General features: G+C 34.6%; 1 protein-coding gene and 1 long non-coding RNA gene across 2 annotated transcripts; one reads left to right on the top strand and one right to left on the bottom strand.

Moving 5' to 3' along the window:
• LOC107645413 (ABC transporter G family member 26-like) lies at window positions 295–6,771 on the top strand. Its single transcript, XM_016349431.2, has 8 exons — window positions 295–655; window positions 1,251–1,555; window positions 1,962–2,117; window positions 2,716–2,899; window positions 4,076–4,354; window positions 4,427–4,708; window positions 5,209–5,601; window positions 6,318–6,771. Exons 1-8 carry the CDS (start codon window positions 419–421, stop codon window positions 6,582–6,584), a joined length of 2,103 nt encoding a protein of 700 aa, XP_016204917.2. The 5' UTR covers window positions 295–418; the 3' UTR covers window positions 6,585–6,771.
• LOC110269241 lies at window positions 6,459–7,660 on the bottom strand. Its single transcript, XR_002358268.1, has 3 exons — window positions 7,430–7,660; window positions 6,904–7,113; window positions 6,459–6,574 (listed from the first exon to the last, which is right to left on the bottom strand). It is a non-coding gene; the product is annotated as an uncharacterized LOC110269241 (long non-coding RNA).

Here is a 15,634-nt window from a genome sequence, read left to right as displayed (position 1 = left end):
CATTTGGAAGGAACTGTTGGTATTATATGAAAAGTAGCAAACCAATGAATGACACACTATGAATGGAATGTCGTAATGCCGAAAGAAGTGAATTTTATAAATGTATAGTTTCTTAACCAAACAAAATTTTATTCATTTTCTTGACATGTTCAAGTGTTCTTTTATTCCATACCATCATATTGGCTTAAAGGGTATGTTAATGTGAGGTTCACACCAACAACATGCCATGAAAAGTATGTGGCATACCAACCAAAATTTTGCTACCATATAATAACCTGTGAAATAGGCAAGCTCTTGGTCTGATGCAGTTGACTCATCAAAAATCAAAAAAGAAATTTTATCATTATTATTTTTTTTAATTTCTATTTTTTGGGGTACTAGCTAGCTATTAGAGACTTAGCTTCAAAACTAGCTTTTAATGACTTCCCAGGTAATGGAAACTAGAAGAGAGGATGCTGAAATTGAAGACATTTCAATAATGTCACCTCCCTTAGTGGGTTCTATGAGAATTGAAGGGTGCAACAATAATGACTATTCTCACAACAATAATGAGTTTTTGTCTCATTCATACTTTCACAACAACTGCTCTGAGATTGATATTCAAATTGATGATTCCAGTTTCAATCAAATTGGCCCTCTCCCCATATATCTCAAGGTACTTGAGATTAATTAATGTCTTCATCATTTTATTTTATATATAGCTTGTATATATATAGTTTCAAGAATTTGAGATTTCAGCCAACTAACTATATCTCGAATGACATAGTTTCTCCGTACTTATTTAGAAATTACAAGTTATGGGGTTAACAGCGTTTATTCGTTAAACTATAGAGGCATTATCAAATTCACATTTCTTCTTTATTTCAAATCTGAAATTACACCAATTTGAAGTCGATTGGAATTTATTTCTATGTAAGGATAGTTAACGTAATACTTAAAAAAAAAAGACTTAAATCTTATAAGGTTTTAAATTCGATTTCTATTTACATATTATTTTAGTAGAATGATTACTGTCGAATCTATTTAAACTTTAGAGCATAAATTTTTTTTACTTAAAAATCTAATTATATATTGTCATATTAACAAAATAAATAACCATATCTTATATCGTTATTTAGTTGGTCATTTAACTTAATCAATCTGATTAAATAAAATACAAATTAAACGGCTTAGCATTTTTGTTCTCTTCGTTTGTAATCACAACTATATTAATTGCTTGCTACATTTTCTGAATTCACATAAATTTGCAGTTTGAAGATGTAGAGTTTAAAGTGAGAAACAATACACGAGCAGCTTCGAAAAACCCTGTGAAGAGAATAGTATCAAAGGTAACTAGAGAAAATAAGAATAATAATGGGGAAGGTGATGATAAATACAAGAAGATTTTGAAGGGTATAACAGGAAGCATTGGACCTGGTGAAATTCTAGCACTAATGGGTCCTTCTGGGAGTGGCAAAACAACCTTGTTGAGAGTCATAGGAGCAAGATTACTTGACAATGTAAAAGGAAAAATCACCTACAACGATGTTCGTTATACGCCAGCTGTCAAGAGGAGGTTAAGTGGTTATAACTTATAACAACCTTCCTACACATATATAAAAAGATTTTAATATTAGATCGTACATTTAAAGATTGTTCAGAGAAAGAAAGAATATTTTTGTCATATTTATACTATTTTGTTTATATTTTTATCCATTTACTTAAAAAACACAATTGTATCACTTGTTTACCTAATTACTTTTTTCTTTTTTAACGTTTTTTTTCCGAAGTTTTTTCTTTTTCAAAAGTTTTACTTTTTTTTTCAAATTATTGTATATTCTTGCAAAAGTGACCACATTTTTTCAAGGATATGAAAAACAAAAAGGGCATACATATAACAAGATTATTGTTCATATATATTTTAAAACTTAAATATGTACTAATAGTGTTATTGTTGTGCCTTTTTCTCCGTTGACTTATAGGATTGGATTTGTGACACAAGAGGATATTCTTTTTCCACAATTAACTGTTGAAGAAACATTAGTTTTCTCCGCATTATTAAGGCTACCAACTAATATGAGCAAGCAGCAAAAATATGCAAAAGTGGACACCACTATCAAGCAGCTAGGCCTTGAAAGGTTTGTTTTTTTTTATCATATCTTTGCACACATATGAAATTGTGTGGAACACAAAAAATGTCTGTGTTTGCTGGTAAAATTACTCGTGAAAAAATAAAAGTTCAAACAAAATTAGAAAATATGTAGGTTTTGAAATGTATATTAATTCATAGAAATATCAAATATAATCTTAAGAATTTAGATTTTCAATAATATAAAAAAATTTTACGAGTAAGATGTTTTTCCAAAATAAAAATTATCTACTTTCACAAAATGATCCATTATTTATCTAGATTTATCAAACGAATCGAAATTTTGAATATATTCTACAAATTTTTGTTCTTTTATAGTTAATCAATCATGTTATGTGTATATCTAAAATTATCTATTGAATTAGTCATTTATATAGTATACATATTAAAATATCAAATACACAGTAAAAATAAATTAAATAATACATGTATTCATACATAAATACGTACGAACTGATTTGATAACTAATATTTAGTGTGCAGATAACATTTTTTTTCATCAATTATATGCGAAATAATCTTTAGTGAAAACTTTAACCAAAGCTTAACAATTTGTTCCTAATAATTCATCACTTGTGCAAGTATAGATGTCGCAACACAAAAATAGGAGGGGGATATCTGAAAGGCATATCAGGAGGGGAAAGGAAGAGAACAAGCATAGGTTATGAAATTCTTGTTGATCCTTCATTGCTACTGCTTGATGAACCAACTTCAGGCCTTGATTCCACCTCAGCAAACAAACTTCTTGTCACTCTTCAGGGGCTTGCCAAGGTATTTAATTAACGTTGTTGAATCTATGGGATTAATTAAAATGGGGAATATATATTAGAGTTTAATTTTGGTAATTTGCGTAAAATATTGGTTTGATTATTTTGTTAGTAAAATCATTAGGTTTTTATATTTTTTTTCTTTCAATTGGTCCATATATTACTTTTAATTTTGTAATTAGGTTCTTCCTAGTAAATTATTAGAATTAACTCAATATTTCTCCACAAAATTGAAGGTATCCATAATTAAAAATCTAATTAGACTTTGACCACATATTTTTCGTTGAAATATTCGGTTAATTTAATATTTGAAAAAAATGATAAATAAGTCTTTCACCTTTTAATCCGTAGACATTTAAGTCCTCGAGAATTTGAAAATATATTTAAGTTACTGACTTATTCAAAACTTGGACATATCGATCCCTCATATTTACTTAGGTCTCTCAACCCAACGAAAAAATCATACGTCACTCCTGTTGTACCAACCTAGTTGATACGGGTGTACACGTGAGATAGTTTTTAAAATGGAACAAATTAGACCTAGGGATCTATGTGTCCAAATTTTGAAGAGGTCATGAACTTAAATGTATTTTAAAATTTGCAGGGTCTTAAATGTTCACGAATTAAAAAGTCAATGATCGATTTATCATTTTTTCTTAATATTTTTGACATGAAAAAGACCTAATTACAAAAACAAAAGCATTGTAGGGACTCAATTAAAAAGAAAAAAAAGTATAAGGACCTAATTGAAAATTTAGTGAAACTATAGAGACTAATAAAGTAATTAAACCTAAAATATTTTATATAGTCATCTAATCATATAAATTTTTCTATGACTATTTGCACGATCAATGTAAAAAGTAGTTATTCTATTTCGCTTACGTAATTCGATATGGAAAAGTATAAGCAACCAACAACATTTTTGAACAATATGTGAACAATATGAATTAATAAGGTTAAAAGAGTAAATTAATCTTAAATTTAATTAGTAGCATTAAATTAAAATCTAGTGTATTTTTATTTGATTGGTGATTGTTCATATTGTTTAAAATGGTCATTATTTAGCTAGCACTTCCCATTGGATATACGGCAAAACTTTTTTACAATATCGGCGTCAAAATTAAATTCTATATACTATATGATAAAACAATAAAAAGAATGTATGTAATTTTGTGTATAGGCAGGAAGGACCATAATTACAACAATACATCAGCCATCAAGCAGAATCTTTCACATGTTTGACAAACTTCTTCTGATATCAGAAGGCTATCCGGTTTACTATGGTAAGGCCAGAGAATCAATGGACTACTTCTCTTCCTTGAGGTTCATGCCGGAGATACCGATGAATCCGGCCGAGTTCTTGCTCGACTTGGCTACCGGACAAGTCAACGATATAAGTTTTCCAGCCGAAGTTTTGCAAGATCAACTAACTAATGACCCTTCTAGAGCGGTTATTAATGTAAGAATTATTCACTACAACCACATTTGTTATTTATTTATTTAGTTGTTAACTTTTTGTTAATGATGTTAGTATCTAAAAATAAAGTATAAAGCTTTGTTGGAGCCAAAGGAAAAGGAAAACCATGGAGCAGCAACAACAGCAGAGCATCTTCAACAAGCAATTCAAGTTAAGAAGGAGTGGACATTGAGTTGGTTGGACCAATTTGTGATTCTTTCTAGGAGAACATTCAGAGCAAGATGCAAGGACTATTTTGATAAGTTAAGGCTAGTTCAAGCACTTGGCATTGCACTCTTGTTGGGATTACTTTGGTGGAAATCCTCAACCAACACTGAGGCTCAACTCAGAGATCAGGTCAGTAACTTCCATTCTATTCTTTTGACTTTTTACTTTATTAGACAAGTAAATTCTGACATCAAACTCTCGTATTGGAAACTAACAAATTTAATTTAATTAGTTTCTATGTTATTTAAAAAAAATAAAAGAACTTTTTTTTCAACTATTTTATCTAACAGAATGAAAAGCTTGAGACTAGATTTGTAATTAAAATTTATCAGGGACTAAAATATCCTACAAAAAAATTCATAGGAAATTATTTGAGGGTATTACTCCACATCATATTATACACTTAAATTGACAAGATAAAATTATAAAGTTATAAAAGACTAATGTTTTCGCCATGAATGGAGTGAAATTATGTTATTTTGCTGATAAAATTATCTATTTCTTGAATATGTTTTTCACTTTTCAGAATGAATCAAACTTTTTGAATTAGGTACTTGATATATATGTTATGTAATATGGACACACCAAGTAAGCGAGATTTGAATATTGATGATATTGCACGTGTGCAGGTTGGTTTAATGTTCTATATATGTATATTCTGGACATCTACATGCATTTTTGGAGCAGTGTACGTGTTTCCATTCGAAAAGATATACTTGATAAAAGAAAGGAAAGCAGACATGTATAGATTAAGCGTATACTACGCATGCAGCACGCTGTGTGACATGGTGGCGCATGTTTTCTATCCCACTTTCTTCATGATCATTGTCTATTTCATGGCCGGCTTCAAGAGGACCGTGGCCTGCTTCTTCTTGACTCTCTTCTCCGTTCTGTTAATCGCCGTCACCAGTCAGGGCGCTGGAGAATTGTTTGGAGCTGCAGTTATGAGTATTAAAAGAGCAGGCATGGCTGCTTCTTTGGTGCTTATGTTGTTCCTTCTTACTGGTGGCTACTATGTCCAGGTATGGTGCCAACTGTTACAAAAATATTACGTCCGTATCAAAAATCAATCGTCAAATTAGTCGCTATATATTTGTGTATAATTAAGTATATATATTATTTAACTCCCTTTCAACATGTATGTATTTTGTGTTACTGATTATTAGATTAGATGGCTGCAAATGTTACTGTTTTTTAATCCATAAGCTGTTATAAAGTGCAAATAATGGAGAAATTATTTCACTATCAAGTAGCAGTTGGATAAGTTATACATTTTTTTATACTTTTATATAAAATACTACTCTGTAGACACCAAAAAGAAATGTTACTTTATGAATAAGCAGAACATAACTCACTTTAAGTGTTCTATAAATACAAGTAGATTAATAGGTACAAATATAGAGCAAAATATGTACTGATTTTGCAAAATGACAACTAGACAAAGTTATTTGTCTTTTTATTTATGTTATTGTTCGTGTGTAAAATAGTAATCAATGTAAGACTAGCTAACATTATAATTTTTTTAATCTTATAATCAATGATTTTAATGAAAGAGACTAATCATTTTCCCAGATAATCAATTTCTTGCCTATTAAGGTAATTTTAGCTGTAAAAATAATATAAAGATTTAACATAACTAAACAATATACAAGTCACTTTTTTGTGAATGAACTATATAACTATGACTTGCTCATAACTTATATATATATTCAAGGTTTTCAACTTTTCTTTGTTGCAGCACATACCAAAGTTCATGCAGTGGTTGAAGTATTTATCCTACTTATTCTACGGATTCAGGCTTCTTCTAAAAGTGCAGTATTCCGGAGACCAATTATATGACTGTGAAAGTGAGGGAGGGTGCAGACCCTTGCAAAGTTCACCAACATTTAGCACTGTTAACTTGAAAGGTGGCTTGAAAGAAGTTTGGGTTGTGCTAGCCATGGCTATGTGCTTCAGGTTCTTGGCTTACATTTGCCTCCGCAGAAGAATTGATGCCTACAAATAATTTAATCCAATTTATTTCTTATGATGAATATATGCTGATCTAGATTTATATATATATATCTATCATGGTAAATTTATTGGATTATTTGAGAAGAAGAAACTCATTTGAAGCATGTAATTGTCACTCAATAACTGTTATATATATTGCTGATGAGCCAGGCAATGATGCAAAAGAAATTACTTATTCATTCTTTATTATCAACCAATTAAACTTTATATACAAATTATACGTAGTAAAAATCCTATGTTGTAGTAAAAATGCACTATATATATACAAATTAAACTTTATTAAATGATGCTTAGGGAAAATAGAAGAGTACCTGAATAACACCTCTTTCAAGGGCATGTCCCAAATGGTATGCAAAATTTTGGGCCGAAGATGATGTTTCAAAAATGTTTTGAACCTCTTTCACAAAAAGTAGCACATCCCCACTTTGCCCAACTTCCTTAATTATACGCTTAATGATATTCTCGAAATCTCCTTGACTTTGTATAACATACAAAAGATTAGCAACGTCCAATTTGATTACCTGATCATAAAAAATATGCCAAGTTGAATTCTCTTTTTCTTAAGTCACTGAAAGCACTAATTAAGGGTAAATAATTATTTTGACATTTAAAAGATTTTGATTATGACAAAATGGACCTAACATTTGTTTTTTATATAATGAACTTCTAATATCAGTTTTCGTTTGACAAAATAGACTAATCGTTACCCTCATTTTAGAGTTTAGATTATTTTGTCAAATACAACTGATATTTAGGAGTTTATTTTGTCAAAAATAAATGTTAAAATTTATTTTGTCAAAAACAAAATTTATTGGGTGTAAAAAACATGAGTATGACCTTCTTTCCTCTGAGATTTTGAGGAACAGAGCCACTCAAAATCCTGTGAGCAAGGCCCTCTATGATTGCTGTTTTGCCAACTCCAGGTTCTCCAACAAGACAAGGGTTGTTCTTCGTTAATCTACAAATTATCTTAATCACACGTTCCAATTGCTCTTTCCTTCCCACAAAAGAATGAAGTTTCCCCTATAACAAATTAAATTAAACTACCTTTTCACTTAATATATACAACTACTCTTTTTTTTCCTTTTTCTTTTAATTAATAGTAATCTTAATATATGTACCTGCATGTTAGCTAAACCTATTTCTATTAGCAATTTCAACCCCGAAGAGATCTTAATGCGATTTCTATCCCAACAACATCACTAATTGTAATTTGTCTTCTCTTGTATACTTAGACAAATCACCTTATTATCATGTCGTTATGGGGAATTAACACATTTTCTATTATATATTAAAGTTTTTGAATCCATTTTCGTATTATGTCTTTCTACTGGTTAATTTAGGGGTGATCATAGATCGGATCCGATCCGCATATCCGCGGTATTTATCCGAATCCGATTTGAAAATTGCGGATATGAATCCAATTTGCAAGACTTTCGGATCGGATCGGATCGGATCAGCACACTAATAGGATCGGATTGCGGATTTTGTGTTGGTATCCGCATATCCGCGTATCCGCAAAAATAAAAAAATAAATAAATAAATATTTTTTTATATTTTATTTCAACTAATAATTATCATATATGTTGTATTATTTTAATTTATTATTTAAAAAAAGCATGTTTAATATTATTTTAAGAGCAAACATTAAAAGAATAGAAAATGAATTTTATTGATATTTTTTAATAAAAATAAGCTTTTAAAAATATTTTTGTGTTTTGCGGATATATCATCCGATTCGATCCAATCCGCAAATGTGTGGATCGGATCGGATCGGATCGGATCCAACCTTAAAAATTACGGATATTGGATCCAATCCTATCCGATGATTTTAGTGCGGATCGGATCGAAATTTTGGCCATGATCCGATCCGATCCGCGTGCAGCCTAGGTTAATTTCTAGACTATACCTAGTTTTCTTAATAAAAAAAAAAGCTATTTCATATCACCAATCTTAGCCCAGATTAGTTTTTTTCTTTTTTTGGAAAAACATACTGTCGATTAATGGATTCCTAATGAAATCCCAAAATGCAAGCCACTACTTGGCAATGTTATCCTCAATTCCTCATGACTGAAGTAGTTGACCAGGTTTCTCTCCCATTCCACTCCACCAAATGAAAGAAAAGGTGGTCACGCACGTGCACCTTTTTTCCACCAAGGAAGGAACAAAGAAATAGCATAGCATACTAGTGTTTTCTAAGCTTTTTCATAATTACTTAATTGCATAATTGGTCTCATTCATTAGTCGAGCACTTTAATAAATTTTTTTATAAGAAGAGTCACATTATCTGAGTCACATTATCTTCTGTTCTTGTATGGATACCTGAAGGGGGAGCTCGACTCCTGGGAATCGACGCCGAGTTGTTATTTTCGGTGCCGATCTTTAAGCCTTGGGGAAGTCCGAGCTTCACTCCGAGGGGATGTCCAATTGTGCAGAGCGTGAACAAGAAACAAGGAGGGAGTGTACTTGCAAAGGCACTCCGAAGCTTAAGTCAGTATTGAGAATTCAATGTGTTCTTAAGGAGAAGATGTTATACCTTTATATGCGGAGTGAGACAGGTCGGTTATGTATCTGCTTCATTGTCTGAATTGAAGAATAATAATAAGGCTTAATGGGAGATGATGTTTGATTCTGACGTTTTGATTCTAGTATGTAGGCCGTTGAACTCGGTTTGTAACGCGTAACGCCGAACTTTGCATTATATGGCCGAGTTATGAGTCATGATGCCGAGTTATATTTGTAACAGTCAGATCATAGCCCCAAGTTTAGCCTAAAAATGTGTTTAATGAAGCAGGTTGAGCTTAATGAGACATAGATCGGTTATTTAGTGACCGAGTAACTCGGCCAATTAGGTGAGACCCTGTAGCCCCCCAGTTCAAATTGCTTTATTAAACAGTTAATGATGGTAGATAATGATGTTTAGTGGCCTAGAGACAGAATTAAATGCACGTCCGTGGTTCCAATGTAGTCCACTTTTTTTTATGTAACTGATTTGATTTGAGGGCAGTGGAATCGAAATAGGTGGTAAAGTGTGTTTAATTAAAACACTCTTGAAATCTTGAAGGTTTTCACTTTGGCTCCATTTCTTTTTGTTTATCAGAGACGTTTTGAATCAAAATGAGTAAGAGAGGTATGTTCTTACTTCTTTGTTCTTCCTTCTGCATTTGTCTGTTTTTCTTCTCCTCCTCCTTCATCATTTGTTGGTTACTGATGGGTTTCGAAAAGGAGAAAAAAGAGAAGGTTGACTGGTCCTATGATTGGGTTAATGAGGACGTGAAGAGTCGTGCATCTCTATTTTTGGATGAGGAAGCTGTGAAAGAGATTGATAGTAGTAAGATTGTTAGGGTAGGTGCTGGGGTTCGGGTGGAGCTACTTTCCTGTTCATCAGGTGACAGGGTTTTTCATAGAGGGGAGGGTTTTGAGTTTTTCTATATGTATAATAGTGTTTTAGAGGAATTGAGGGTGAAGCTGCCGTTTACGGATTTTGAGTGTCAGGTTTTGAAGCAGCTTAATTGTGCACCTTCCCTACTTCACCCTAATGGGTGGGCATTCCTTTGTAGTTATGAAATTCTGATGGAGTTTCTGGAGGAGGAACCAACAGTAGAGTTATTCTTTTCATTATTTCAAGCAAAAGGGGTTTGGAAGGGGGGTTCGGTGAACTTGAATAGTTCACCCCGTTTTGCTGTTTTCAAACTTTAAAATCCTCTTTCAAAAATTTCAAGAAAATGTATGTAAATGTTAGAAATGTTGAGGGAGAGTTCCCTTTTTATATGGATGAGCATTTTGGGGAGAAATTTCCTGTTTGGTGGTGTTCGGAGCCTCAGAGTATTCTGGGGCCGGAGGTTATAAATGCAAGGAATAAATGTGTAATTGAATATTTGACTGAGGTTGTTGATCGTAAGGAGTTGATTTCTGTATATGAAGTGCTGCAGTGGGAGGATAATAAAGCGGTTGTTATAGATTATTTAGGTAATGGTTGTAATTTGGTTATTGTATCACTGTTGAGATTTGTGACAAATGTTAGTTTTGCTTGTGTTGCAGGTGGTAAATATCCGGGCGTGTCTGCTGCGAGTCTGAGGGCTCGGGTGAGAAGTAAAGGTCTTGATAAAGAGGGATCTTCGTCACACGCAGATAAGGTCAGTGTTGGCGAGGTTGATCAGCCAAAGCCGAGGAGGAAAAAGGTGATTTTAAAAAGGAAAAAAGCTGACGTAGTGGACTTGTCCGAAGATTCTGATGATGGGCTAGAGATTCCAATAGAGGAAGTTCAGAAATTTTATGATAACCAGAAGAAGTTGCATGATGTTGTTGAGCAGTGTGAGGGTTCGTCTCTTTGGGGGAAGGATTATACCTTCATGATTATTGCTGATGAGGTCTGTCAGACCCCCTCCGATGTTATCTTAGCTGACGAGGTGGGGGATGTGGCGATTGACCAGTATATGCAGGTAATTGTGTTTTTATTGTGTTGTTTTGGTTGATATATTTGCTGGTGATCCTGTTGATAGTTGTTTTTGTTTTGTGTGCATAAGGTTGTTGGTCTGCGACTGGCCAGTTTGGGTCGTAGCCGAGAAAAGAAGCATATGAAAGCTGCGAATGAAAAGTCTGATCCAAAGTTGAAGGAGGAGTTAGATTTGGGGACTACTAGGGTTGCCGAGGTTGAAGCCAAGCTGGCTGAGGTACAAAAGGGGTTGACATTGACAAAGAAAAATTATTCGAAGGAAGTAGAAGACATTAAGAAAAAGGAAGCTGATCTTTCCAGTATGAGTGCTCGTGTGATTGAGTTATCAAGTAAGTTGAAGGAGATGGAAAAGAGCAGACAAGGTGAGATTTTGGATTCTTTTATTGAAGGTTTTGAAAGGGCTTCTATTCAAGCAAAGTTTCTTGCTCCTAGAGTGGATTTCTCTCAGATAGATCCAGGGAAGATAGTGCAGGATGGGGTTATGGTGGAGGATAATGGTGCTGCCGAGTAGGGGGATGAAAATATTGAAGAGGTTTATGTCTGATGTTGTGGTGTTTGTTTGGACAGTTATTTTGTTGGTAAACTATTTTGCTCCTGTGGTGAGCTTATGTTTGTAATGTTTATTTTGCTACTGTTTTTGGAGAAAAGCAACTTATGATGCTTTTGATTACATGCTGTTGTGCATGCGTTGATTGATAATTATATTGTTTTGTTTGTTAATTTGATATGTTGTTTGATTTGTGATTATGGCCTGGAGCCTAATTGTTTTGATATGGTAAAATATACCCTATTGTTAGGTAAACTTGTTTGAATGGGGAAGTGCCATTAGTTTGATGGATATTGGTTGATGTTAATGGAAGGCCGAGAAGGCCGAGTTTAGTGAGATGCCGAGTAATCGGAATAGAAATAGGGTTTATTTGATATATAATGTTTGGTATAATTGGAGTGGGTTTGATAAATTTTGAATAGTCGTTTTTCAAGTATTGATCGGTAATATGATTGACTGATTAATTCTGAATAGTCGGAATCGCGGTGAGGTCAGATATTTGTTTGACTGATAGATTCCAAATGATCGGTTTCAGATTAAGATCGACTATATGTTTGATTGATAGATTCCAAATGATCGAATTACGATTAGGTTCGGCTATTTGTTTGATTGATAGATTCCAAATGTTTGGATTCCGATTAAGATCGGCTATTTGTTTGACTGAAAGTTACTGAATGGTCGGATTCAGAGTTTAGATCGGTGGTTTGTTTGACTGATAATATCCGAATGATCGGTTTCGGATTATAGATCGGCGGTATAAATAGGTTACAAATAAATGAGAGAGGAGAAGTATTTACTTGATGAAATAAGAAATTTATTCATTTGAGAACCTTTGATTTCAAAGGCCCAGGTAGGCTAGCCTTGTTAAAACCTCTCCAAGCAAAACTCATTATGGGAAAAATCTTGGTAGTATAGGAAAAAGAGTACTAGCCTGTCCCTGGTTTTAACTGTAATATAACTTTAAAGAAGATACATTCCAAGTGTTAGGCAGATCTTTACCATCTAATATTTGTATTTGGTAAGCTCTGTTTCCGACGACTTGAATGATTCGGTAGGGGCCTCCCAGTTAGCTACTAGTTTGCCATGGCTTGATGTTTTTCTAGTCTGTTGGGTTCTTCTTAGCACCAAGTCGTTTAATTGAAAAGACCTTGGGTGAAGTCTTTGGTTATATCTTTGAGCTATCTGCTATTGCATAGCTAATTGTTTGATTGCTGTGGACGATCTTACTTCTTCCAGGAGGTTGAGTTCGGATTGCCGAGCTGTTTCTTTTGTAATATGGTCGGCCATTTCAGTCCGTAGTGAGGATTGGGAGATCTCCATGGGTATCATTGCATCTGAACCGTAGACTAATCGGAAGGGTATTTTTTTTGTGGTTGAGTGGATGGTGGTGTTGTATCCCTATATGATCTCTGGGATAAGCTCGGTCCATAGGCCTTTTGCATCGTCCAGTTTCTTTCTGAGAGCATGTAGTAATACTTTATTTGCAGCTTCTGCTAACCTGTTTGTCTGCGGGTGCTCTACTGATGAAAAATATTGTTTGATTTTCAAGTCCTGCAAAAAGGATGTGAACTTATGGTCGGCAAACTGGCAACCATTATCTGTGATAATGTGCCGAGTTATGCCGAATCGACAAATAATATATTTCTATACAAAAGAAAGCATTTGTTGTGATGTAATCTTGGTTAGAGGCTGGGCCTCTATCCGTTTTGAAAAATAATCAATTCCTACAACCAAGAATTTTACTTGCCCCCAGGTAGGCTAGCCTCGTTAAAACCTCTCCAAGCAAAATCCTTGTGGGAAAAATCTTGGTAGTAGGAAAAAGAGTACTGGCCTGTCCCTGGTTTTAACTGTAGTATAACTTTGAGGAAGATAAATTCTAAGTGTTAGGGAGATCTTTACCCTCTAAGGTTTGTAGTCGGTATGCTCCATTGCCGATTACTTCTGTGACTCTGTAAGGGCCCTCCCCATTAGCTGCTAGTTTGCCATGTGCTGATGGTTTCCTAGCTTGTTCTGTTTTTCTGAGCACAAAGTCGTGGACTTGAAAAGACCTTGGTTGAAGTCTTTTATTATATCTTCGAGCGATGAGTTGTTGCATAGCCATTTGTTTTATTGCTGTGGACGTTCTGACTTCTTCTATGAGGTCAAGTTCGGATTGCCGAGTTGTGTCTTTTGTAGTGTGGTCGGCCATTTTAGTGTGCAGTGAGGATTGAGAGATCTCCACGGGTATCATTGCATCTGAACCGTAGACTAATCGGAAGGGTATTTTTTTTGTGGTTGAGTGGATGGTGGTGTTGTATCCCTATATGATCTCTGGGATAAGCTCGGTCCATAGGCCTTTTGCATCGTCCAGTTTCTTTCTGAGAGCATGTAGTAATACTTTATTTGCAGCTTCTGCTAACCTGTTTGTCTGCGGGTGCTCTACTGATGAAAAATATTGTTTGATTTTCAAGTCCTGCAAAAAGGATGTGAACTTATGGTCGGCAAACTGGCAACCATTATCTGTGATAATGTGCCGAGTTATGCCGAATCGACAAATAATATATTTCTATACAAAAGAAAGCATTTGTTGTGATGTAATCTTAGGTAGAGGCTGGGCCTCTATCCATTTTGAAAAATAATCAATTCCTACAACCAGGAATTTTACCTACCCTGCTGCTGTCGGGAAGGGGCCGAGGATATCTATACCCCATTGGTTAAAGGGCCAGCTTACCTCAGAACAGTGTAGGAGTTCGGTTGGGAGATGTGTGATCGGACTATTTTCTGGAAGTTGTTACAACTTTTGACTTTTGTTTTACAATCTTGTTGTAGCGTCGGCAATATAATCCAGCTCTGACGATCTTTGAAGACAGGCTTCGGGCTCCGAGGTGTGTATCACAGATACCCTCATGTGCCTCGGCAAGTGCAAGCTCGGCTTCCGTTTTGCAAAGACATTTTAGTAAAGGACGAGAGAATCCTCGTTTATATAGGCAGTTGTTATAAATTGTAAAGAAGGAGGCCTGTCGGCGAAAGTGTCGAATGTTTTTGACATTGCCTGGCAGGATCCCTGTCCGAAGATAGTTTATGTATGGAGCTCTCCAATCTGCATCCTATGTTACGCTCAGAACATCTGTTAATTCTATGCTAGGTTTAATCAAGGTAGATCGGTGAAGGGAGGAATTATTTATTTGTGTGCTGGCGAGCTTAGAGAGTATGTCAGCTCGGCTATTGTTTTCCCGATGTATATGTTCAATCTGACATTTATGAAATTTTGAAAGTAAAGTTTGAACAATTGCTAGATATTTGGATAATAAAGGATCTTTTACCTGATACAGGTCATTTACATGCTGAACAATTAGCGGAGAATCACCGTATACTTTAAGCTCGGCTACATTGAGATCGGAAGCTAGTCTGAGGTCGGCAATAAGGGCTTCATACTCACTCTGGTTGTTGCTTCCCTTGAAGGAAAAGTGAAGCGATTGCTCAATGACGTTACCATTTCCATCGTCGAGTATGATCCCGGCGCCACACCCTTGCGGGTTAGAAGAGCCGTCTACATACAGAAACCATTCTTATGAACTTTCTTCGATGTCTGGTACTCTGAATTTGGCAATAAAATTGGCCAAGAATTGGGATTTGATAGATGATCATCCTTGGTATCTGATGTTGAACTCGAAAAGCTCGACCGACCATTTTACTAGTCGTCCAGCCAGTTCTGGTTTCTGAAGGACTTGTCGCAAAGGATGATCTGTCCGAACATGGATTACACGACTCTGGAAGTTTGGCCGAAGTCTTCTGGCCGAGAAAACAAGAGCTAGGGCCAGCTTCTTAATGCTCGAATACCGAAGTTTGACATTTTGTAATGTTTTGCTGGTAAAATAGATCGGGAACTGCTGCTTTTGCCTTTCTGCAATAAGAGCAGAGCTTATAGCCACAGATAAATATAAGAATAACGTTCCCCTTTAAGGGGGGTTTGTAAAATTGGTGGTTTTGAAAGAGTTTCTTTTATGGTTGTGAATGTTTGTTCACATTCAGTAGTCCATTGGAAAGCTTTTTTCTTTTT

Source organism: Arachis ipaensis, chromosome B01, assembly GCF_000816755.2.
Source record: "Arachis ipaensis cultivar K30076 chromosome B01, Araip1.1, whole genome shotgun sequence".
Taxonomy (NCBI): domain Eukaryota; kingdom Viridiplantae; phylum Streptophyta; class Magnoliopsida; order Fabales; family Fabaceae; genus Arachis; species Arachis ipaensis.
The sequence above is the reverse complement of the archived record's forward strand: the minus strand, read 5'-3'. Positions and strand labels throughout refer to the sequence as shown.